This window comes from Notolepis coatsorum, assembly GCF_963971535.1.
Source record: "Notolepis coatsorum genome assembly, chromosome: 3".
Taxonomy (NCBI): domain Eukaryota; kingdom Metazoa; phylum Chordata; class Actinopteri; order Aulopiformes; family Paralepididae; genus Notolepis; species Notolepis coatsorum.
The window spans coordinates 206,680,558-206,708,057 of record NC_140167.1 but is presented as its reverse complement, the minus strand read 5'-3'; the positions used below and the strand labels follow the sequence as shown (position 1 = coordinate 206,708,057).

Here is a 27,500-nt window from a genome sequence, read left to right as displayed (position 1 = left end):
GAGTATATTATATTGATAGTATTTACTGAGGATGGACAGATAATGTTGATATTTAAACATGAATGTACAAAGAATCGATATCGTATCGTAACGTGATGGAACTGGTGATTCCCACCCCTACTGGATACAGGAAGAGGCCCAACGCACCCCTACTGGATACAGGAAGAGGCCCAACGCACCATGACTGGATACAGGAAGAGGCCCAACGCACCATGACTGGATACAGGAAGAGGCCCAACGCACCCCTACTGGATACAGGAAGAGGCCCAACGCACCATGACTGGATACAGGAAGAGGCCCAACGCACCATGACTGGATACAGGAAGAGGCCCAACGCACCATGACTGGATACAGGAAGAGGCCCAACGCACCATGACTGGGTACAGGAAGAGGCCCAACGCACCATGACTGTATACAGGAAGAGGCCCAACGCACCATGACTGGATACAGGAAGAGGCCCAACGCACCATGACTGGATACAGGAAGAGGCCCAACGCACCATGACTGGGTACAGGAAGAGGCCCAACGCACCATGACTGGATACAGGAAGAGGCCCAACGCACCATGACTGGATACAGGAAGAGGCCCAACGCACCATGACTGGATACAGGAAGAGGCCCAACGCACCATGACTGGGTACAGGAAGAGGCCCAACGCACCATGACTGGATACAGGAAGAGGCCCAACGCACCATGACTGGATACAGGAAGAGGCCCAACGCACCATGACTGGATACAGGAAGAGGCCCAACGCACCATGACTGGATACAGGAAGAGGCCCAACGCACCATGACTGGATACAGGAAGAGGCCCAACGCACCATGACTGGATACAGGAAGAGGCCCAACGCACCATGACTGGGTACAGGAAGAGGCCCAACGCACCATGACTGGGTACAGGAAGAGGCCCAACGCACCATGACTGGATACAGGAAGAGGCCCAACGCACCATGACTGGGTACAGGAAGAGGCCCAACGCACCATGACTGGGTACAGGAAGAGGCCCAACGCACCATGACTGTATACAGGAAGAGGCCCAACGCACCATGACTGGGTACAGGAAGAGGCCCAACGCACCATGACTGTATACAGGAAGAGGCCCAACGCACCATGACTGGGTACAGGAAGAGGCCCAACGCACCATGACTGGATACAGGAAGAGGCCCAACGCACCATGACTGGATACAGGAAGAGGCCCAACGCACCATGACTGGATACAGGAAGAGGCCCAACGCACCATGACTGTATACAGGAAGAGGCCCAACGCACCATGACTGTATACAGGAAGAGGCCCAACGCACCATGACTGGATACAGGAAGAGGCCCAACGCACCATGACTGGGTACAGGAAGAGGCCCAACGCACCATGACTGGATACAGGAAGAGGCCCAACGCACCATGACTGGATACAGGAAGAGGCCCAACGCACCATGACTGGGTACAGGAAGAGGCCCAACGCACCATGACTGGGTACAGGAAGAGGCCCAACGCACCATGACTGGATACAGGAAGAGGCCCAACGCACCATGACTGGGTACAGGAAGAGGCCCAACGCACCATGACTGGATACAGGAAGAGGCCCAACGCACCATGACTGGATACAGGAAGAGGCCCAACGCACCATGACTGGATACAGGAAGAGGCCCAACGCACCATGACTGTATACAGGAAGAGGCCCAACGCACCATGACTGGATACAGGAAGAGGCCCAACGCACCATGACTGGGTACAGGAAGAGGCCCAACGCACCATGACTGGATACAGGAAGAGGCCCAACGCACCATGACTGGATACAGGAAGAGGCCCAACGCACCATGACTGTATACAGGAAGAGGCCCAACGCACCATGACTGGATACAGGAAGAGGCCCAACGCACCATGACTGGATACAGGAAGAGGCCCAACGCAACATGACTGGATACTAGGGGTGGGACGATACATCGATCCAGATCGATATATCGATCTATCATCAATAATCAAATAGGATCAATGCAATGTAAAAAGATCGATTAATATAAATTATTTTGAAAATCCAGCGAGTCATATCCGCCCAGTAGTTGAAACGCTGTGTAGACATTACAGCAGAGCAACGCTACAGATCGCCTATTTTGCGACCCGATATAAGTCTGTGCAGTTTTTTCCCCGCAACGGTCAAATGCATCTAACATGCTTTGCATCGTCGCAGACCTAAATATTAACGTTACGTTAGCTACTTAAGCTACCTAAGCTAAGCAGCTAACGGTGAGAGAACAAGAGAGGGGAAGGAGGAGGAGGGGGCGGGGGCATTCTGTATGTGGGGACTGGGGACTGGGGGAGGGGCATTCTGTGTGTGTGTGCGTTTGAAAAGACCAGATAATGTCAGGAGTATATTATATTGATAGTATTTACTGAGGATGGACAGATAATGTTGATATTTAAACATGAATGTACAAAGAATCGATATCGTATCGTAACGTGATGGAACTGGTGATTCCCACCCCTACTGGATACAGGAAGAGGCCCAACGCACCATGACTGGATACAGGAAGAGGCCCAACGCACCCCTACTGGATACAGGAAGAGGCCCAACGCACCATGACTGGATACAGGAAGAGGCCCAACGCACCCCTACTGGATACAGGAAGAGGCCCAACGCACCATGACTGGATACAGGAAGAGGCCCAACGCACCCTGACTGTATACAGGAAGAGGCCCAACGCACCATGACTGGGTACAGGAAGAGGCCCAACGCACCATGACTGTATACAGGAAGAGGCCCAACGCACCATGACTGGGTACAGGAAGAGGCCCAACGCACCATGACTGGATACAGGAAGAGGCCCAACGCACCCTGACTGGATACAGGAAGAGGCCCAACGCACCATGACTGGATACAGGAAGAGGCCCAACGCACCATGACTGGATACAGGAAGAGGCCCAACGCACCATGACTGGATACAGGAAGAGGCCCAACGCACCATGACTGTATACAGGAAGAGGCCCAACGCACCATGACTGGATACAGGAAGAGGCCCAACGCACCATGACTGGGTACAGGAAGAGGCCCAACGCACCATGACTGGATACAGGAAGAGGCCCAACGCACCATGACTGGATACAGGAAGAGGCCCAACGCACCATGACTGGATACAGGAAGAGGCCCAACGCACCATGACTGGATACAGGAAGAGGCCCAACGCACCATGACTGGATACAGGAAGAGGCCCAACGCACCATGACTGGATACAGGAAGAGGCCCAACGCACCATGACTGGATACAGGAAGAGGCCCAACGCACCCTGACTGGATACAGGAAGAGGCCCAACGCACCATGACTGGGTACAGGAAGAGGCCCAACGCACCATGACTGGGTACAGGAAGAGGCCCAACGCACCATGACTGGACACAGGAAGAGGCCCAACGCACCATGACTGGATACAGGAAGAGGCCCAACGCACCATGACTGGATACAGGAAGAGGCCCAACGCACCATGACTGGATACAGGAAGAGGCCCAACGCACCATGACTGTATACAGGAAGAGGCCCAACGCACCATGACTGGATACAGGAAGAGGCCCAACGCACCATGACTGGATACAGGAAGAGGCCCAACGCACCATGACTGGATACAGGAAGAGGCCCAACGCACCATGACTGGATACAGGAAGAGGCCCAACGCACCATGACTGGATACAGGAAGAGGCCCAACGCACCATGACTGGATACAGGAAGAGGCCCCAACGCACCATGACTGGATACAGGAAGAGGCCCAACGCACCATGACTGGATACAGGAAGAGGCCCAACGCACCATGACTGGATACAGGAAGAGGCCCAACGCACCATGACTGGATACAGGAAGAGGCCCAACGCACCATGACTGGATACAGGAAGAGGCCCAACGCACCATGACTGGATACAGGAAGAGGCCCAACGCACCATGACTGGATACAGGAAGAGGCCCCAACGCACCATGACTGGATACAGGAAGAGGCCCAACGCACCATGACTGGATACAGGAAGAGGCCCAACGCACCATGACTGGGTACAGGAAGAGGCCCAACGCACCATGACTGGATACAGGAAGAGGCCCAACGCACCATGACTGGATACAGGAAGAGGCCCAACGCACCCTGACTGTATACAGGAAGAGGCCCAACGCACCATGACTGGATACAGGAAGAGGCCCAACGCACCATGACTGGGTACAGGAAGAGGCCCAACGCACCATGACTGGGTACAGGAAGAGGCCCAACGCACCATGACTGGGTACAGGAAGAGGCCCAACGCACCATGACTGGGTACAGGAAGAGGCCCAACGCACCCTGACTGTATACAGGAAGAGGCCCAACGCACCATGACTGGATACAGGAAGAGGCCCAACGCACCATGACTGGACACAGGAAGAGGCCCAACGCACCATGACTGGGTACAGGAAGAGGCCCAACGCACCATGACTGGATACAGGAAGAGGCCCAACGCACCATGACTGGGTACAGGAAGAGGCCCAACGCACCATGACTGGATACAGGAAGAGGCCCAACGCACCATGACTGGATACAGGAAGAGGCCCAACGCACCATGACTGGGTACAGGAAGAGGCCCAACGCACCATGACTGGATACAGGAAGAGGCCCAACGCACCATGACTGGATACAGGAAGAGGCCCAACGCACCATGACTGGGTACAGGAAGAGGCCCAACGCACCATGACTGGATACAGGAAGAGGCCCAACGCAACATGACTGGATACAGGAAGAGGCCCAACGCACCATGACTGGATACAGGAAGAGGCCCAACGCACCATGACTGGATACAGGAAGAGGCCCAACGCAACATGACTGTATACAGGAAGAGGCCCAACGCACCATGACTGGATACAGGAAGAGGCCCAACGCACCATGACTGTATACAGGAAGAGGCCCAACGCACCATGACTGGATACAGGAAGAGGCCCAACGCACCATGACTGGATACAGGAAGAGGCCCAACGCACCATGACTGGATACAGGAAGAGGCCCAACGCACCATGACTGGATACAGGAAGAGGCCCAACGCAACATGACTGGGTACAGGAAGAGGCCCAACGCACCATGACTGGATACAGGAAGAGGCCCAACGCACCATGACTGGATACAGGAAGAGGCCCAACGCACCATGACTGGATACAGGAAGAGGCCCAACGCACCATGACTGGGTACAGGAAGAGGCCCAACGCACCATGACTGGATACAGGAAGAGGCCCAACGCACCATGACTGGATACAGGAAGAGGCCCAACGCACCATGACTGGATACAGGAAGAGGCCCAACGCACCATGACTGGATACAGGAAGAGGCCCAACGCACCATGACTGGATACAGGAAGAGGCCCAACGCACCATGACTGGATACAGGAAGAGGCCCAACGCACCATGACTGGATACAGGAAGAGGCCCAACGCACCATGACTGGATACAGGAAGAGGCCCAACGCAACATGACTGGGTACAGGAAGAGGCCCAACGCAACATGACTGGATACTAGGGGTGGGACGATACATCGATCCAGATCGATATATCGATCTATCATCAATAATCAAATAGGATCAATGCAATGTAAAAAGATCGATTAATATTGCGATACTCTTATTTTGAAAATCCAGCGAGTCATATCCGCCCAGTAGTTGAAACGCTGTGTAGACATTACAGCAGAGCAACGCTACAGATCGCCTATTTTGCGACCCGATATAAGTCTGTGCAGTTTTTTCCCCGCAACGGTCAAATGCATCTAACATGCTTTGCATCGTCGCAGACCTAAATATTAACGTTACGTTAGCTACTTAAGCTAACTAAGCTAAGCAGCTAACGGTGAGAGAACAAGAGAGGGGAAGGAGGAGGAGGGGGCGGGGGCATTCTGTATGTGGGGACTGGGGACTGGGGGAGGGGCATTCTGTGTGTGTGTGCGTTTGAAAAGACCAGATAATGTCAGGAGTATATTATATTGATAGTATTTACTGAGGATGGACAGATAATGTTGATATTTAAACATGAATGTACATAGAGAGGGAGAGGGAGGGGTTTACTTAAAGTTTAAAGCTCAATATATAAAAATAGATTGTTTTTCATTTAAATGTCTGGAAGAGCTCAAAAATAAAAACGTCAATTGATATTTCCGTAGCCTTTTTTTAGTTGATCTAAATGTGACTGATTGTGTTAAATGGGCACATAATATCGTCTCATATCGATCGCAGGCACCTGAATCGAATCGTATCGTATCGTGGCAGACTTTGTGATATCGGCAAATATCGTATCGTTGTCCAAATAATCGATATCGTGGGGGGCTCCAGTAGCTCACCGCGTATCTCGGCGCTATTTCTGCGTCGGGAGGAGCCGTGCTGCGTCACGGTTCTGGTTGACTCCGAGTTCGATTCCCGGACCCGCCGTCATTTGCCGAATGTCTCCCCCTGCTCTCTCTCCCGTTTCACTCTACAACTGTCGGTCATGCTTGACCAGAAAAGCGATAAACGCTAAAAAATAAAGTTAAAAAAAAATTAAAAAAACGATATCGTATCGTAACGTGATGGAACTGGTGATTCCCACCCCTACTGGATACAGGAAGAGGCCCAACGCACCATGACTGGATACAGGGGGGGGACCATGCAAGGTGCCGACCTGCTCACCAGGAGCAGTTAGGGTCACGTGTCACCAGGAGCAGTTAGGGTCACGTGTCACCAGGAGCAGTTAGGGTCACGTGTCACCAGGAGCAGTTAGGGTCACGTGTCACCAGGAGCAGTTAGGGTCACGTGTCACCAGGAGCAGTTAGGGTCACGTGTCACCAGGAGCAGTTAGGGTCACGTGTCACCAGGAGCAGTTAGGGTCACGTGTCACCAGGAGCAGTTAGGGTCACGTGTCACCAGGAGCAGTTAGGGTCACGTGTCACCAGGAGCAGTTAGGGTCACGTGTCACCAGGAGCAGTTAGGGTCACGTGTCACCAGGAGCAGTTAGGGTCACGTGTCACCAGGAGCAGTTAGGGTCACGTGTCACCAGGAGCAGTTAGGGTCACGTGTCACCAGGAGCAGTTAGGGTCACGTGTCACCAGGAGCAGTTAGGGAGGAGCGGGACTCGAACCGGGAACCGCTCTGTGTGCTGGGGCAGCTCTGTGTGTGCTGGGGCAGCTCTGTGTGTGCTGGGGCAGCTCTGGGGCAGCTCTGTGTGTGCTGGGGCAGCTCTGTGTGCTGGGGCAGCTCTGTGTGTGCTGGGGCAGCTCTGGGGCAGCTCTGTGTGTGCTGGGGCAGCTCTGTGTGCTGGGGCAGCTCTGGGGCAGCTCTGTGTGTGCTGGGGCAGCTCTGTGTGCTGGGGCAGCTCTGTGTGTGCTGGGGCAGCTCTGGGGCAGCTCTGGGGCAGCTCTGGGGCAGCTCTGGGGCAGCTCTGTGTGCTGGGGCAGCTCTGTGTGTGCTGGGGCAGCTCTGGGGCAGCTCTGTGTGTGCTGGGGCAGCTCTGGGGCAGCTCTGTGTGCTGGGGCAGCTCTGGGGCAGCTCTGTGTGCTGGGGCAGCTCTGTGTGTGCTGGGGCAGCTCTGGGGCAGCTCTGTGTGTGCTGGGGCAGCTCTGGGGCAGCTCTGTGTGCTGGGGCAGCTCTGGGGCAGCTCTGGGGCAGCTCTGGGGCAGCTCTGGGGCAGCTCTGGGGCAGCTCTGGGGCAGCTCTGGGGCAGCTCTGTGTGCTGGGGCAGCTCTGTGTGCTGGGGCAGCTCTGTGTGCTGGGGCAGCTCTGTGTGCTGGGGCAGCTCTGGGGCAGCTCTGTGTGCTGGGGCAGCTCTGGGGCAGCTCTGTGTGCTGGGGCAGCTCTGTGTGTGCTGGGGCAGCTCTGGGGCAGCTCTGTGTGTGCTGGGGCAGCTCTGTGTGTGCTGGGGCAGCTCTGGGGCAGCTCTGGGGCAGCTCTGGGGCAGCTCTGGGGCAGCTCTGTGTGTGCTGGGGCAGCTCTGTGTGTGCTGGGGCAGCTCTGTGTGTGCTGGGGCAGCTCTGTGTGTGCTGGGGCAGCTCTGGGGCAGCTCTGGGGCAGCTCTGGGGCAGCTCTGTGTGTGCTGGGGCAGCTCTGGGGCAGCTCTGGGGCAGCTCTGTGTGTGCTGGGGCAGCGGTGGCCTAAAGGTTAGAGAAGCGGGTTTGCGACCGGAAGGTAGGGCTGGGCGATATGGCCTCTAAATGATATCGCGATATATTTTGGCTAGATCACGATACACTATATATATCGCGATATGTTTACATTTCCTCTAAAGCAGTGTTTCTCAACTGGTGGGTCGCGACCCAAAAGTGGGTCGCGGGGCCATTGTGAGTGGGTCGTGGATGTGTGTGTAAAAAAAAATAATAATAATAATAATATTTTTTATTTTTTTTGCACTAGCTATCTTTGTGAAAGTGGCTTCTCAGCTCTGGTCCAGCTGAAGACAAAGCGGAAGAACAGATTGGACATTGAGCATGACCTCAGAGTTGCTTTGTCTACCATCACCCCAGACTGTGAGACTCTTGTCAGGAGCAAACAACATCCCCAGTTATCCCATTAGTTCCCTGGGATGTTAAGCTAAGAAGTCTGCTAAGAAGGATATATTATTTATTATTATTATTATTATTATTATTATTATTATTATTATTATTATTATTATTATTATTATTATTATTATTATTATTATTATTATTATTATTATTATTTTATTTCATTGTGTTTTTCTAAGAAGGATATATTATTTATTATTATTATTATTATTATTATTATTATTATTATTATTATTATTATTATTATTATTATTATTATTATTATTATTATTATTATTATTATTATTATTATTATTATTTTATTTCATTGTGTTTTTATCCCTTAGTTGCACTTTTGTTGCAACCCCAGTTATCCCATTAGTTCCCCCAAACTTAGTGTAGGTCTGTTATGTTAAGCTAAGAAATCGGCTAAGAAGCATATTATTTATTATTATTTAATTTCATTGGGTTTTTAGCCCTAGTTGCACTTTTGTTGCACTTTTGTGTGTTTATTTCATGTTTTTAACAGTGGATGAAAGATTGTGTATTACTGCAAAAACAAATTTTGAAATAAATCATAGTCGTTCAAAAATTTGGGTCGCGACTTAATGACTAAGGACAATGTTGGGTCCCGAGGCTAGACCAGTTGAGAACCACTGCTCTAAAGCACTTAAAAATGCTTGATTTAACCCTTTGATGCATACAGTCACGCCAACATGATGATTCTAGTGGTCCCTGCAACATATGTCTGCATTAAACCATTCCTATTTATACTGTAGTCATTAGTGGTTTCTATTAGAATTATTTTTTTTGCAAAAGGGGTAAATCACAACAAACAAATTTAACAAAACATTTAACAATGAAAAAGTGCAGAAACCCCATTACATTTGAAAATAACATAAATGAAAGTGCACTCTTTGTCCATGCCACTAGACAATTTTAAAATAACATAAATGAAAGTGCACTCTTTGTCCATGCCACTAGACAATTTTAAAATAACATAAATGAAAGTGCACTCTTTGTCCATGCCACTAGGCATTTTAAAATAACATAAATGAAAGTGTACTCTTTGTCCATGCCACTAGACATTTTAAAATAACATAAATGAAAGTGTACTCTTTGTCCATACCACTAGACTAGGCATTTTAAAATAACATAAATGAAATTGCACTCTTTGTCCATGCCACTAGACATTTTAAAATAACATAAATGAAAGTGTACTCTTTGTCCATGCCACTAGACATTTTAAATGAAAGTACACTTTTTGTGCATAATGTCAAACAACAGGTCTGGTCAAAAATGGTAAACAAAAAATTGCTGCATTTTGTGCATGGTTGTGTCCTGTGTGTTTGTATCTAGAGGTTTTGTGCCAAAAACACAAGCCTATCAACTAGGGATGCACCGAATGGGAAATTCTTGGCCGAAACCGATACAGAAAATAGGAAGCAGTTGGCCGAAAACCGAATGCCGAAAATGATTAATATGAAAATATATATAATGTATTTTAATTTTTTTTGGCTACCTGATTATGGCAAAAGACATGATTATGGCAGAACTTAACTTAAATAATATTAATAATCACTATTATGGGCCCATAAAACATGTATTCAGCACTTTTGAATGCATACATTAATTCCAGACTGACTGCTGAAAGATTGTACAATTTAAACATTTTCTCTTTGCATACAACAAAATGTGCATTAAAGTCAAGTGCATTTTCTTTTCTCTGTAGGATAACTACAACAAGTGCATTCAGAACAAAGCCAAGGTGCTTTAAAACTGCATAAAGATCTGCATAAAGACACACACACACACACACACACACACACACACACACACACACACACACACACACACACACACACACACACACACACACACACACACACACACACACACACACACACACACACACACACACACACACACACACACACACACACACACACACACACACACACACAAGAGGTGTTGATGTACTTGATGTTTGTTTGTTGTGTTGCATATTTGAAATAAACTTCAATCAAATCAAATCAAACCCCCCCTCTTAACCCTTTCTCTGCCACGCTTATATCCATCAATGTTTGATCACTGCCAGCTCTATTTGTCTATGGAGATGTTCACCTACTTTGCAGGGCTATAACCTTTTAAATTGTATTGCTAAATTGACATTACTATGGCCCATTCAACATCGATTAGCTATTGTTCAGGGTGTAGGAACGTTTTACTTTTTCATTCACACATTCATACTAAAATACCGTCCAGAGTATAAATATGTTTTTATCGTTTTCTGCAGTAATTCATAGAACGTGAGTTATAGCCATTTATGCATATATTAGATCATCAAATGCAGTTTGATAGCGATTGACGCCAGATTAAAAATTTCAATTGTACAAGGTCCTAAACGTCATGACTCATCATCTGCTGGTGACCGGAGGGGTGGGGGGTCGTTTATAATTCAATGACTGACGTTAAATGATTTATGCAGTTTGTATCGAAAATGGTAAAGAAAAACGCTGAAACTCACCCCAGTCTCCTCGTAGCGTTGGGCGATGAGAGTGGAGCAAAAAGTTTGCTATTATGGGATGTTGATCTAGAGATTAACCATTTCCGGGTTGTATAATAATATATACGTCCAAATAACGTTGTTTATTGAGTTATGGCAACCGATCGATTATCCAGTGTGTCCAGATGGAGCCCCGGGAGCGATAGCGAGTGGCGGACGGAATAGGGGGGACACCAAGCACGTCCGGCCCCACTTCCCCACTTCCGGTTTGGCGATCGGCCACCAGGTGGCGATATTGAACAGTTGGAGAGTTGAGTGGAGATCCCCAGCACCCGTCAAGGATCCGTCGGTGAAATATGATTACCATTAGGGCTGACCTTCGAATTTTTTTGTGGAAAGCTTCGAATTAAAAAAAAATTAATTAATTTCTTTTTTAAATTTTTTATTTTTTTTCCCTTATGTTGTGGGACTTGTACAGCACTTTGGTAAACTTTGTTGTTTTTAAATGTGCTCTATAAATAAAGTGGATTGGATTAATGAATTAAGTAGCCCCTTTCGTGACTGTAGCCCCAACACGGCTGTGTGATTTAATTCAAGGTGGATCGCTGTTGTCGTTTGAACAACTTCAGATTTCATGGGAACTACCAATCCCCCAAATCAAGAATGTTTAAGATGAATGAAGTAAGATTTTGATTATTTGAAATATGGCCTGTGTAGACTAAACTATGCACAGAATTATGTCAGTCTACAAGGTCCGGCAATGTAGACCTTGTAGACTCCACTACAGACCAATTATCAGTGAATGTTCATGCATTTTTAAGAAGGGCTACTTCCACAAAAAAACAAAGAACTCACCAAAACATCTCAGTAGCACCTTATCTAAATGTTCTATTTCATATAATGGAGATTCATATTTATTTATGTATTGCATGCATTTCTACATTTTATTTCCTATTTTGTTTATTCATCCCAGTATCTTTCTTTCTTATGTGTGGAATTCTACAAGGCATTTACATTTACATTTAGTCATTTAGCTGACGCTTTTATCCAAAGCGACTTACAAGTTCTGTATGACAAGTCATCAGGAAGGATACAACTCTATCAGCTGAGTAACAATATTCATCAAAGTGTTGCGTGTTACAGTGTAGGTTAGTTTATTAGGACAAGTGCATGACAGTAAGGTTAGTTAGGGTTAGATTTTTTTTATTTAATTTTTTTAATTTTATTTCAGATAATGGTTGAAGAAGTGCGTCTTTAGTCGACGGCGAAAGATTGGACAGGGTTCGGCTGTCCTAACTGGGGTGGGTAGTTCATTCCACCATTGTGGGGCAAGGACTGAGAATAGGCGTGTAGGTGGTGTATGTGTGTTTGAGGATGATATCCTTCAAACAGGCAATAGTGATGATATAATTTGGGCAGTGCTGAGCTGGGTTACTTTCCCGCAGTGTATTTGTCCCCCGGCCCCACCCAATGGCCCCATGCACACACACACACACACACACACCGAAGTAAAAATAAAAATAAAAAATGTGAAAAAGGCGATTAAAGGGTTAAAAACAAAAACCTGTGTTTAACCTAGCCATCTATAAAACATCATGCTAAAACTGTGAAACAAATGTCCTACTCCCCTAAAGAAAGAAATACATAGCAAACATGACTCAGTTATGCAATAGTGCTGCTGCTTTTTATTTTGTTAAAATCTTTTAGTTAATAAGACTAAAAGACTACAATATGACTACAACGATTCATGACTGCTTCCTGTCCTCGCATTTCCATTTCCGGTTTTAACGTTACATTTTCAACAACAGATTGCTGCTAATTAAACACTTCATGGAAACGGAGTAACGTTAACGCTATGTCAAGTTCATACGTGTAGTATAGTATGAACTCGACATACCGTTTCAAGTGTTGCTGCCACCGTTGCGTCGCAGATGGATGGTACACTGTTAGCTCCGTAGCTAATCCGCTCCTAGAGACTATCAGTATCAACGGCATCTGGCTCGAGGGCTGCCCGGTGGCATGGAACTATGTTCCCACAGGTACTAAATAATCGTTCCCATGGGGAACTGGTGGCGGGCCGTTTCAGAATAAATAAAATAAATAACTCGCTAAACTCTTCTTTCACGCTATCGTATCCTCTTTCCCCGTCTCCTCCAAACAACATGTGCACTGACTTGGCACCGCCTCTCTGTGTGTGTGTGTGTGTGTGTGTGTGTGTGTGTGTGTGTGTGTGTGTGTGTGTGTGTGTGTGTGTGTGTGTGTGTGTGTGTGTGTGTGTGTGTGTGTGTGTGTGTGTGTGTGTGTGTGTGTGTGTGTGTGTGTGTGTGTGTGTGTGTGTGTGTGTGTGTGTGTGTGTGTGTGTGTGTGTGTGTGTGTGTGTGTGTGTGTGTGTGTGTGTGTGTGTGTGTGTGTGTGTGTGTATGTGACGTAGAGTGGGCGGGCCGCGGGTGTGAGAGAGAGGGAAGCAGGAGTCTGCACGCTGCAGCGCTTCTCGAGGAAAGCACTGCGAGTGTCTCTCGGCCGCGGCACCATATAAACTGACGTGATAACATATACTCGATGTTCGCGATATAGTACAGTACTACATCTCATGTAGAACAATCCGCGATACATCGAGTATACTCGATATATCGCCCACCCCTACCGGAAGGTCGCCGGTTCGATCCCCCGGACCGGCAGAAAAAAATCTGTGAATTAATAACTCTCTCCCATACCCTTAACACCAACCGCTGAAGTGTCCTTGGAGCAAGGCACTTAACCCCCAACTGCTCCAGTGGAGTTGCTCAGTGGCCAACAGTGTCAGACTGTGGTTGTACTGGGCAGCTCCCAGGTGTCAGACTGTGGTTGTACTGGGCGGCTCCCAGGTGTCAGACTGTGGTTGTACTGGGCGGCTCCCAGGTGTCAGACTGTGGTTGTACTGGGCGGCTCCCAGGTGTCAGACTGTGGTTGTACTGGGCAGCTCCCAGGTGTCAGACTGTGGTTGTACTGGGCAGCTCCCAGGTGTCAGACTGTGGTTGTACTGGGCAGCTCCCAGGTGTCAGACTGTGGTTGTACTGGGCAGCTCCCAGGTGTCAGACTGTGGTTGTACTGGGCAGCTCCCAGGTGTCAGACTGTGGTTGTACTGGGCAGCTCCCAGGTGTGAATGGAACTGTGTGAATGTGAAGCAGGGCGTTCCTGAAAAAGAGCATCCGTGCTCAGAGAACCTACCCTGGTAAATAAAGGTTAAGAAAGAAGCAGAATGAGTGGAGGTCCTCACCTTGATGTTACAGGCCTGTTCCATCAGCCTGCGAGCGTTCTCAGCAGCTCTGTAGCGCTTCGGCAGCTGCACCCTGAAGAACTTCAGAGCCCCTTCGAAGTCCGCCTGGAGCAGGTCCTCCTTGGACGTCTGGGAGACGCAGAGAGAGAGACGGGTTAGAGAGAGAGAGACGGGTTAGAGAGAGACAGGTCCTCTTTGGACGTCTGGGAGACGCAGAGAGAGAGAGACAGGTTAGAGAGAGAGAGACGGGTTAGAGAGAGAGAGACGGGTTAGAGAGAGACAGGTCCTCCTTGGACGTCTGGGAGACGCAGAGAGAGAGAGACGGGTTAGAGAGAGAGAGACGGGTTAGAGAGAGAGAAACGGGTTAGAGAGAGACAGGTCCTCCTTGGACGTCTGGGAGACGCAGAGAGAGAGAGACGGGTTAGAGAGAGACAGGTCACATACATACCAGGGCATTCAGTGAAAATGCGGGTGGTCATGCCCGCATTGATTGTGCAAAATACAATAATAAAATAGAATAAAATAGGCATAGAAAAAATAAAATAGATACAACACAAGATATGCATGGTAAAAAAGACGTGCTAGGTTCCTGAGAAACTGGTTCTTATAAACACTACTATGCAATATACAATTTACAATGTTAACTCTTAATGTATCTCAACTATACAGTACCTCCTTCTTTTAAAGTGTTTCTAAAGATTCTATTTTTTAAAGTGACATTTAGTTTAAAGTGATTGTTTTAGCGGTTGCCGCATGAGTGTGTGTGTGTGTGTGTGTGTGTGTGTGTGTGTGTGTGTGTGTGCTCATGTGTATTTGTGAGTGGAGAGTTCAGTGTTCAGTGTTCTGATGGCCTGTGGGAAGAAGCTGAGACGGAGTCTATCTGTTCTCGCAGCGTGTGTACGTAGGCGCTTGCCTGACCACAGCAGCTTGAACAGGCTGTTGTTGGGGTGGTGAGGGTCTTTCATTATTCTGCAGGCTCTGGATTTGCACCTCTTGTATATAAGTCCTGCAGGGGTGGTAGTGCAATACCCGTAGTACGCTCAGCTGAGCGCAACACTCTCTGGACGTCTGGGAGACGCAGAGAGAGAGACGGCTTAGAGAGCGGAGGACCGTGGGGATGTAGACTTCACGTCTCTCTCACAGTAGAGCACGGCTTCTTAAACCCAGAGTAGATGTAGTCTAGTCTCTGGCGTCAGGCCTCATCACAACATGAGCAGAGCTTCTTAAACCCAGAGTAGATGTAGTCTAGTCTCTGGCGTCAGGCCTCATCACAACATGAGCAGAGCTTCTTAAACCCAGAGTAGATGTAGTCTAGTCTCTGGCGTCAGGCCTCATCACAACATGAGCAGAGCTTCTTAAACCCAGAGTAGATGTAGTCTAGTCTCTGGCGTCAGGCCTCATCACAACATGTGCAGAGCGAGTTCAGTCAGGACACTCCTGCTGCCGGCACCTGTTCACGCTCTCTCTCAACCAATCCAGCGCTCTGTTTAGACTGAGAGGACCAACCTGTTCTGCGCTGCTTGTATGCATCTGTTGCTAGTAGGGCTGTCTTAAATACTTCGAAAAAAAATCGAAGTGTAAAAAAAAATTAAAAAAATTTATTTTTATTTCTTTGCCTCCAAAATGCATCTCCAAGGGAATATCCCTTGGAGTTGTACACGACGGCGACGCCACACAAAACATTAATAAGGCTATGCCTATGCTGCTATGACTAATGTGTTACCAAGTTGGCTAATTTAATTGTAATCATCTGCTTTTGTAGGTGCATTGTCTGATATAATTATAAATTATAAATTAAATATAATATAATTGTTTGCTTGATAGACGAAGGTTGCAACATAATTATGTAATGTCATGTCGTTGGCTGTGAGAGCAGCTCCACTGCACCCAGGCAGCGCAGCCGAGTGAAACCTTGTTGGATGCGTCACAGTCACGAAAGGGGCTACTTAATTAATTAATCCAATCCACTTTATTTATAGAGCACATTTAAAAACAATAAAGTTTACCAAAGTGCTGTACAAGTCCCACAACATAAGATAAAAAAAATATATATATGTATATATATATTACAATTAATATATATATATATATATATATATATATATATATATATATATATATATATTTTTTTTTTTTTTTTTTTTCTCCGAAGCTTCGAATTTAAATTGAAGCTCGGCCCCGAAGCTTCGATTGCCAAAAAAAGCTTCGAAGGTCAGCCCTAGTTGCTAGGCAGTTTTTTTACACATCGGTATCAGTCCGATATCAAGATAGGGCCGATATGGGCGGATTAAAAAAATAATAATTTAAAAAAAATTATCTTTATTTATTATTTTTTTTTAACATGTTTTGGCCTTAAAGTTTAAAAATATCAGTAATTTCTGAAAATAAGTAACAAAAGTAAAAAAAATTAAAACGTTTTGGAAAATAGCTCTTTATTTGATTATCATAAAAAAGTGTTTTCTATACAGAGATATCGACATCGGTAAATATCGGTATCGGCCAGAACAGCAATATTAATATCGGTTATCGGTATCGGCCACAATTTTCACATCGGTGCATCACTAGTTGTTGCTGTGTTGCTCTATGTATCTGTTGTTGTTGTGTTGCTCTATGTATCTGTTGCTGTGTTGCTCTATGTATCTGTTGTTGCTGTGTTACTCTATGTATCTGTTGTTGCTGTGTTACTCTATGTATCTGTTGTTGCTGTGTTGCTCTATGTATCTGTTGTTGCTGTGTTACTCTATGTATCTGTTGTTGTTGTGTTGCTCTATGTATCTGTTGTTGCTGTGTTGCTCTATGTATCTGTTGTTGCTGTGTTGCTCTATGTATCTGTTGTTGATGTGTTGCTCTATGTATCTGTTGTTGCTGTGTTGCTCTATGCATCTGTTGTTGCTGTGTTGCTCTATGCATCTGTTGTTGCTGCTGTGTTGCTACTTGTTATGTGTTCTTTGCTTCCCACTCTCCACCACCCCAGATTCCACTTTTGGATTTGCTTATATGTACTGTAGAGGATATAGTACTTCTATGTACTGTAGAGGATATAGTACTTCTATGTACTGTAGATAATAATATAGTACTTCTGTGTACTGTAGAGGATATAGTACTTCTATGTACTGTAGAGGGATATAGTACTTCTATGTACTGTAGAGGGATATAGTACTTCTATGTACTGTAGAGGGATATAGTACTTCTATGTACTGTAGAGGATATAGTACTTCTATGTACTGTAGAGGGATATAGTACTTCTATGTACTGTAGAGGGATATAGTACTTCTATGTACTGTAGAGGGATATAGTACTTCTATGTACTGTAGAGGATATAGTACTTCTATGTACTGTAGGGGATATAGTACTTCTATGTACTGTAGGGGATATAGTACTTCTATGTACTGTAGAGGATATAGTACTTCTATGTACTGTAGAGGGATATAATACTTATATGTACTGTAGGGGATATAGTACTTATATGTACTGTAGAGGGATATAATATTTATATGTACTGTAGGGGATATAGTACTTATATGTACTGTAGAGGGATATAGTACTTCTATGTACTGTAGAGGGATATAGTACTTCTATGTACTGTAGAGCAGGGCTATTCAACTGGCGGCCCGCGGGCCAGATCCGGCCCGCGGGATGATTCTGACCGGCCCGCCAAAGATTACATGATAATAATAAAAAAAAAAAAAAAAAAATTTAACTTTTTTCTTTTCATGTCAACGTTAACACGCACAATTGAGCCAAAAGTCACTCAATTAATGACAGATTTCATTGATAAATTGAGGGAAAACTTTGCAAGTCGATTTGATGAATTTGACATGTCCAGAGAATTGATGCATTTTGTGAGCAACCCATTTGCCAATGTAGCTGCTATTTCCACAAAAGGACAAGAGTTCCTTGCATCACTTCACATTGATGAAGGTCTCCTGCAACTTGAAATAATTGACATGCAAGCATCATCTGCTCTGAAGCAGGCACTTGAGAATGAATCCACCACAACATTTTGGATAAAGTGTATTCATGTCAAGACATTCCCCAAAATAAAAACGCTGGCAATATCTGTGCTAACAATGTTTGGCTCAACATACACCTGTGAATCCAGTTTCTCTCACATGAATGCCATTAAAACAAGCAACTGTGCCTCCTTGACAAATGAGCAGTTGCATCACTGTTTGCGGGTAGCCCTCACTTCCTATGAACCCTCTTTCTCTGCCATTGCCCAGTCAAAGAAGTGCAATCGCTCTCATTAGATGTGTGTATGTAGGCTAGGCCTGTCTGCCCCCCACCCCCCTGATGTTTGAGAGTTAAGAGTCGACAATAAGTGCTAATAAGATGCTGTGATTTGCTGTTGTTGCACAGACATGAAGCACTTTTTCATAAGCTCAGCTGCAATATAAATGTGTTTTTTTGTTCAAGTGTTGATGTTAGAATGTTCAGATGCACATCATGCACTTGTTTGTTTTTTATTTTATTTTTATATTGAAATGTTGAAGAGGAGATGTTGCAGTTGTTGCACAGTCATAAATGAAGCATTTTTTGCAGGAGATGTTGCAGATGTGGCACATAAATTAAGCACTTTTTTTGAAAAGTATACTACTTTTGCAATGTAGTTAAATAAAAGTTGTGAAAATGTGGTTGCGTGTTGTGTCAAGTGTACATATATTCATAGCACGGGGAGGCGCCGTGGCAGTCCGGCCCCTGGCCCCTTGGGTTTCTGACAATGTGGCCCCCTGAACAATTTAGTTGAATAGCCCTGCTGTAGAGGGATATAGTACTTCTATGTACTGTAGAGGATATAGTACTTCTATGTACTGTAGAGGGATATAGTACTTCTATGTACTGTAGAGGATATAGTACTTCTATGTACTGTAGAGGATATAGTACTTCTATGTACTGTAGAGGGATATAGTACTTCTATGTACTGTAGGGGATATAGTACTTCTATGTACTGTAGAGGGATATAGTACTTCTGTGTACTGTAGAGGGATATAGTACTTATATGTACTGTAGAGGGATATAGTACTTCTATGTACTGTAGAGGGATATAGTACTTATATGTACTGTATAGGGATATAGTATGTACTGTAGAGGGATATAGTACTTCTATGTACTGTAGAGGGATATAGTACTTCTGTGTACTGTATGGAGGATATAGTACTTCTATGTACTGTATGGAGGATATAGTACTTATATGTACTGTAGAGGGATATAGTACTTATATGTACTGTAGAGGATATAGTACTTCTATGTACTGTATGGAGGATATAGTACTTATATGTACTGTAGAGGGATATAGTACTTATATGTACTGTAGAGGATATAGTACTTCTATGTACTGTAGAGGGATATAGTACTTATATGTACTGTAGAGGGATATAGTACTTATATGTACTGTAGAGGATATAGTACTTCTATGTACTGTAGAGGGATATAGTACTTATATGTACTGTAGAGGATATATTAGTACTTCGGTGTACTGTAGAGGGATATAGTACTTATATGTACTGTAGAGGATATATTAGTACTTCGGTGTACTGTAGAGGGATATAGTACTTATATGCAGTACTCGAGTTGTGGGAAAAAAAAACAGGGGAGATGGTCAGGGCTACAGATCTCATGACAGGTTTGGGGGGACGCACAGTAGTGGGGTCCGGGGGCCTGGCCCCCCGGCAGACATGTTTTATGATTTTAATACGCAAATGAAGCTTTTGAAACTAGAATTACAGAGCGGGAGTAGATACACTACTTTTGATAGCACATATTATTGGGGGGGGGACAATTAATATTTTTTCCAAATTTGGGGGGACATGCCCCCACCTCCCTGGGATCTGCAGCCATGGGGATGGTGGATTTTATCATATGGGGAAATAATTTGTGCTGATAATGGCTAATAATGTCATGGCATGCGGGCGTAGTCTACATGCTCCTTCACCGTCAATATGTTCAATATGCGCAAAACTGAATGTTGAAAAAGCAGTTGATAAAATGACAAGGGATGGAAAGGGGGGGTTAGGGTTAAAGGGGGGATGGCCGTTTTAGAAGGGTATGATATTGACTCAACTCGAGTACTGCTTCTATGTACTGTAGAGGGATATAGTGTGCTGACTGCTTACTAGGGGATATTGATGTGCTTTCTGTTTGATATGTTACAGTGCACAGTTAATGTGCACAGGAAGTACATAAAAGCAGATCCATTCACAGCAACAAAAAAAACAATCAATTGCATTCCATGTCATATCCCACGACATACATTAAATAAACTATTAAAAACAAACACGCAAGTTCTTCTGACTCAACTAATATTCTGGTCGCGTGGGCCCACACCCCATCTTGGGCCTGGAACCATCATTTTAAGAAACACTGCAGTAGAAAGAACTTTAGATGTCAAAGGCAATGCAAAGGTTGTGCTGGTTTGGAGATGTCAGAGAAATGCCAATGCCAAATAATTTAATAATTAGGAACAGATTAAAAACTGTTTGAACAAAAGCTTTCAAGTCTGTGTATATCCAGCCTCATTTCCTGCCCAAGTCTTTCATCCCTTTTTCACAGGCACACTTGTGGTAAACTGCTAATAACATTTCCGTTTTGTATCAGATGCATTACAGTCACTCACTTTATTTTGCTCGTGTCAATTTGTATAGCAAGAATAATAGCACCACCCAGTGGCACAATGATGTAACATCACTCTTATGACCACAGATGCACTATCCATATCAAAACAAATGTCCCACTGTGTCTGAACAGAGCAGCAGATCAATAGTGACTTCACAACACAGCCAACAGCATCGATGACCCCCAAGGGCACAGTGTTAACGCGTTACAGTAACGTCATTACTTTTGGCAGTAACTAGTACTCTAACGCATTACTTATTAAATTCAGTAACTCAATTACCGTTACTAAATGGTTCGTTACTGCGTTCTTTTTATGTAGATTGGTAGCGAGCTGCAGCGCAGTCCTCCCGACTCCTGTCTGTGTCACATGCGGAGACACGCTGTGGCCGTGTTTGTGTTGACTCTACTACTACTAGTAATACACTCGCTTCGCCAATAAACAGAATAGTTTCAAGACATTGCGTCGGTCTGAGAGAAGAATCAAGCATCGGCAATACATTTGAACAAAAGTATTTTGTTGTGGATGGTTAAAACGTTTGTTTACATATTGTGGTGTGGATTAAAACGTTTGTTTCTGGACCCGTTTGCTGCCTGAAATCAAGCTGGCGGGCTCGTTCAGAACACAGCTAGGACCTCCACCACAAGTCTCTACAAGTAAGCTAGCTAATGGCTATGCATCCTTACACTACTGGCAAGATACACAAAATGGGTTTATTTATGTTGATTTAATTTAGTTGTGTTGATGTTTCCATTTTAGCAAAATGGGTATATTCTGTTTGGTTTTACGCAATAAGTCTATCGGTAGGGGCAGGTATATATAAGAATTTTTCTTCTTCCTGTTCCTTTCGGCCATGGAATTTGGTGAATCATATTATTATGTACTGTTGGACTGTGGTAATTCCATGTACGAATAAATAAATTATGATGATGATGATGAAGTATTTCATACCACGCTATGTCCAAAAATCCAAACCATCACCGTCTTTTGAAGGCCATAGCGGGCTCAGTTTTTAAGACGGCATGAAGCCAGCGATACCATTATGAAACTTTACGTGACGCTACACATCATTCTAACTTAGCGGAAAAGGGGATAAATATCAACACCTCTGGTATCTAGACCGTGAATATAACTTTGTCAGGTGTCATTCACTGGAAACTGTCAGGTTGATCAACAGATATATATATATATATTTTATTTTTTTATTATGTTTTTGGTAGAATTCTATTTGTTTGTACTACCGGGCAGTCCGGTAGAGGGAGAGAGAGAGGAGGAGCGGGAGACAGAGCGGGGGGAAGACATTCGGCAAAGGACGCCGGGTCCGGGAATCGAACCCAGGTCGGCCGCTTCGCGACGCAGCGCGTTACATGGGTCGCCACTTGGGTGCCCTGATCAACAGATTTTTACTGTAAGAATATGTAAGAGCATTAATGTGAGCAATTGAAATGTTGTTTTTGTTTTTTAAGTAACTAAAAAGTTACTTTTCACAGTAACGCATAACTCTTTTGTGTACGTAATCAGTAAAGTAACCGAGTTACTTTTGAAATGAAGTAACGAGTAATGGTAACTAGTTACTATATTTCAGTAACTAGCACAACACTGAATAAGACACAGTATTCTATCTCCCATTAGTCACTCAGGTTTAATTATGCTAAAATTGGTCAACTCACGTCAGCGTGTCACAGGACACTTAAATTCCAGAAAGTCAGCAAGGAGTTGTCACTTTCATTTAGGGATCAGTCAAATCGGAGCCAATCACAGCATTATTTGATCTGTATCGGCTATATTAAGCCTGGTCAAATTCCAATCCTTATATATATATATATATATATATATATATATATATATATATATATATATATATATATATATATATATATATATATATATATATAAGCACATCTTACCTACATTGGATTGGCTTTACTATAATGTGCAGCTGTGTTGTCTAGGAAAATATAAACCCTGTGTCGGCAGATACTCAATATTACATCAGACTCGGATCAGAAGAACTGGATCAGGACCCTAACCCTGCAGGACGTTCATTAGACTACTGTAGATACTGGAGGACAGGAGCTTCTAGATGTGTTTCTAAAGTGCAATTCAATCTGACTCAAAGGACTGGCGTTTGAGTTCCTGGTGACAGAACATGTTGAGGGAAGGTACTGTAGTACAGGTGTGTGTTCCTTATCTACCTCTCTATCCCCATAACTCATGAGGTGTGTAATAACAGGTGTGTGTTCCTTATCTACCTCTCTATCCCCATAACTCATGAGGTGTGTAATAACAGGTGTGTGTTCCTTATTTACCTCTCTATCCCCATAACCCATGAGGTGTGTAATAACAGGTGTGTGTTCCTTATCCACCTCTCTATCCCCATAACCCATGAGGTGTGTAATAACAGGTGTGTGTTCCTTATCTACCTCTCTATCCCCATAACCCATGAGGTGTGTAATAACAGGTGTGTGTTCCTTATCTACCTCTCTATCCCCATAACCCATGAGGTGTGTAATAACAGGTGTGTGTTCCTTATCCACCTCTCTATCCCCATAACCCATGAGGTGTGTAATAACAGGTGTGTGTTCCTTATCTACCTCTCTATCCCCATAACCCACGAGGTGTGTAATAACAGGTGTGTGTTCCTTATTTACCTCTCTATCCCCATAACCCATGAGGTGTGTAATAACAGGTGTGTGTTCCTTATCTACCTCTCTATCCCCATAACCCATGAGGTGTGTAATAACAGGTGTGTGTTCCTTATCCACCTCTATATCCCCATAACCCATGAGGTGTGTAATAACAGCTGTGTGTTCCTTATCTACCTCTCTATCCCCATAACCCATGAGGTGTGTAATAACAGGTGTGTGTTCCTTATCCACCTCTATATCCCCATAACCCATGAGGTGTGTAATAACAGGTGTGTGTTCCTTATCTACCTCTATATCCCCATAACCCATGAGGTGTGTAATAACAGGTGTGTGTTCCTTATCCACCTCTATATCCCCATAACCCATGAGGTGTGTAATAACAGGTGTGTGTTCCTTATCTACCTCTATATCCCCATAACCCATGAGGTGTGTAATAACAGCTGTGTTCCTTCTCCACCTCTATATCCCCATAACCCATGAGGTGTGTAATAACAGGTGTGTTCCTTATCTACCTCTATATCCCCATAACCCATGAGGTGTGTAATAACAGGTGTGTTCCTTATCTACCTCTATATCCCCATAACCCATGAGGTGTGTAATAACAGCTGTGTGTTCCTTATCTACCTCTATATCCCCATAACCCATGAGGTGTGTAATAACAGGTGTGTGTTCCTTCTCCATCTCTATATCCCCATAACCCATGAGGTGTGTAATAACAGGTGTGTGTTCCTTATCTACCTCTCTATCCCCATAACCCACGAGGTGTGTAATAACAGGTGTGTGTTCCTTATCTACCTCTCTATCCCCATAACCCACGAGGTGTGCAGAGCCTAGGGGTGACGGCTACACATTAGATAATGGCAGATAATAGACCAGCTATCTCCTCTGCATACCTCCTCTTCATCAATCATTCTTCCCTTTAAAAACAAAAAAGGTAAATAGGGAGGTCCTCCCGCCCAACTGAACCCACCAACCCACACATCCTGAATCCCTCTCTCACCGCCAACAGTTTGGGGACAAAGAGGCGGTGGCCCATCCCCAGGAGGCCCATCACCCTGCAGACGGAGTCAGCGCCCTCCTCCTCCTCCTCCTCCACAGGCCTGCACACCGCCGGGGGGGGCAGGGAGGAGGGGTGGTCCTGCCCCGGGGCCAGGGTGGAGGGAGGAGGCGAGGGAGAGGGGTGGTCCCGCTCCGGGGCCAGGGTGGAGGGAGGAGGCGAGGGAGAGGGGTGGTCCTGCTCCGGGGCCAGGGTGGAGGGAGGAGGGGAGGGAGAGGGGTGGTCCCGCTCCGGGGCCAGGGTGGAGGGAGGAGGAGGAGGAGAGGGGTGGTCCTGCTCCGGGGCCAGGGTGGAGGGAGGAGGAGGAGGAGAGGGGTGGTCCTGCTCCGGGGCCAGGGTGGAGGGAGGAGGGGAGGGAGAGGGGTGGTCCCGCTCCGGGGCCAGGGTGGAGGGAGGAGGAGGAGGAGAGGGGTGGTCCCGCTCCGGGGCCAGGGTGGAGGGAGGAGGGGAGGGAGAGGGGTGGTCCCGCTCCGGGGCCAGGGTGGAGGGAGGAGGAGAGGGAGAGGGGTGGTCCTGCTCCGGGGCCAGGGTGGAGAGAGGAGGAGGAGAGGGGTGGTCCTGCTCCGGGGCCAGGGTGGAGGGAGGAGGAGGAGAGGGGTGGTCCCGCTCCGGGGCCAGGGTGGAGGGAGGAGGAGGAGGAGAGGGGTGGTCCTGCTCCGGGGCCAGGGTGGAGGGAGGAGGGGAGGGAGAGGGGTGGTCCTGCTCCGGGGCCAGGGTGGAGGGAGGAGGAGGAGAGGGGTGGTCCTGCTCCGGGGCCAGGGTGGAGGGAGGAGGAGGAGGAGAGGGGTGGTCCTGCTCCGGGGCCAGGGTGGAGGGAGGAGGAGGAGAGGGGTGGTCCTGCTCCGGGGCCAGGGTGGAGGGAGGAGGGGAGGGAGAGGGGTGGTCCTGCTCCGGGGCCAGGGTGGAGGGAGGAGGAGGAGAGGGGTGGTCCTGCTCCGGGGCCAGGGTGGAGGGAGGAGGGGAGGGAGAGGGGTGGTCCTGCTCCGGGGCCAGGGTGGAGGGAGGAGGAGGAGAGGGGTGGTCCTGCTCCGGGGCCAGGGTGGAGGGAGGAGGGGAGGGAGAGGGGTGGTCCTGCTCCGGGGCCAGGGTGGAGGGAGGAGGAGGAGAGGGGTGGTCCTGCTCCGGGGCCAGGGTGGAGGGAGGAGGAGGAGGAGAGGGGTGGTCCTGCTCCGGGGCCAGGGTGGAGGGAGGAGGAGGAGGAGAGGGGTGGTCCCGCTCCGGGGCCAGGGTGGAGGGAGGAGGAGGAGAGGGGTGGTCCTGCTCCGGGGCCAGGGTGGAGGGAGGAGGAGAGGGAGAGGGGTGGTCCTGCTCCGGGGCCAGGGTGGAGGGAGGAGGAGGAGAGGGGTGGTCCTGCTCCGGGGCCAGGGTGGAGGGAGGAGGAGGAGAGGGGTGGTCCCGCTCCGGGGCCAGGGTGGAGGGAGGAGGAGGAGGAGAGGGGTGGTCCTGCTCCGGGGCCAGGGTGGAGGGAGGAGGAGGAGGAGAGGGGTGGTCCTGCTCCGGGGCCAGGGTGGAGGGAGGAGGGGAGGGAGAGGGGTGGTCCTGCTCCGGGGCCAGGGTGGAGGGAGGAGGCGAGGGAGAGGGGTGGTCCGGCTCCGGGGCCAGGGTGGAGGGAGGAGGAGGAGGAGAGGGGTGGTCCTGCCCCGGGGCCAGGGTGGAGGGAGGAGGAGGAGGAGAGGGGTGGTCCTGCTCCGGGGCCAGGGTGGAGGGAGGAGGAGGAGGAGAGGGGTGGTCCCGCTCCGGGGCCAGGGTGGAGGGAGGAGGCGAGGGAGAGGGGTGGTCCGGCTCCGGGGCCAGGGTGGAGGGAGGAGGAGGAGGAGAGGGGTGGTCCCGCTCCGGGGCCAGGGTGGAGGGAGGAGGAGGAGAGGGGTGGTCCTGCTCCGGGGCCAGGGTGGCGAATGACTCCAGCGTGTCGTCCGAATGTGGTCCGATGATACCGGGGCGAGGTGGGCGCTCCAGTGGAGGCGCAGAGGGCAGAAGGGCCCCCGGAGATCGTTTTTTGGCAAACCCAGCAGAGACTGAACAAATGACAGCGCTGACCTCTTGGAAGAGAAGTGGATATTGCTGCATGGAGCCGTGTCACAACAAAGTGAGGTGTAGGATACGAGCCGGCAACAATGTGCTGCCAGGAAGAGTGGCAACTCAGCAAAACCAGGCTGGGACAAGAACGGTTTAACAAGATAGAACCGCTCCCATTACCGTAGAGAAGTAGAGGAAGCTCATTCAGCTAGCAGCACCGAGTCCAGAGTCCAGAGAGAGACGGCCAACAGGCCTAACAACATTACAGTCATAACATGGTCGCTCTGCGCCGCCGTGCACATCATGTACGAGTTCCCGGCTACCTCCCCAGTTCTGCTGATGACACCGTCACACTCTGGACATCCATCCTCTCGCTCTCAGCGCCCCCCCCCCCCCCCCCCCTCTCCAAATTCCAACGGGCACGCCGTCGCCTAGCAACCAAGCTGCTCAACACGTGGGCTGCACCTCGAGCAGGTTAGGGACACAATCTTCCACCCTTCCTTTTTCTCGTCAGTCTTCAGAGAAAGAGAACCACCCCGTCCCCAGTCTCAGTGCTCGGAGCGCATGAAGAGACACACGGGAGCAGACTGAATGTTCTCGTAGACCTGTGGTGCTGACGGCTGAGTGGGCACCATTAGACACGTCCTCTGAACAGCATCCGCTCCTCGCCCCCCAAAGTGTGAATCCTTTCAGCCAGATATTCCAGTTCCACGCGAGGCCTGAGCAGCTCCTCCTGGTGAGAGGCCTCTCCAGCTCGGTGGTGAATCCACCTCGTGGGGAGGGTGATGGAGCTGTGTGTGTGTGTGCGTGTGCGTGTGTTTGTGTGTGTGTGTGTGTGTGTGTGTGAGACGTGTGTGCGTGTGCGTGTGTGTGTGTGTGCGTGTGTGTGTGTGAGTGCACGCGTGCTGACTTGTTTACGACTGAGTG

The 27,500-nt window shown here is 47.6% G+C and overlaps 1 protein-coding gene across 1 annotated transcript in view; it reads right to left on the bottom strand.

Moving 5' to 3' along the window:
- rabgap1l (RAB GTPase activating protein 1-like) overlaps positions 1 to 27,500 on the bottom strand; it is a 573,823-nt gene that overhangs the window by 87,354 nt on the left and 458,969 nt on the right. The window contains exon 19 of the mRNA XM_084311549.1: positions 14,243 to 14,371. Within this exon, the coding sequence (XP_084167675.1) occupies positions 14,243 to 14,371 (129 nt within the window). The remainder of the gene's footprint in view (positions 1 to 14,242; positions 14,372 to 27,500) is intronic.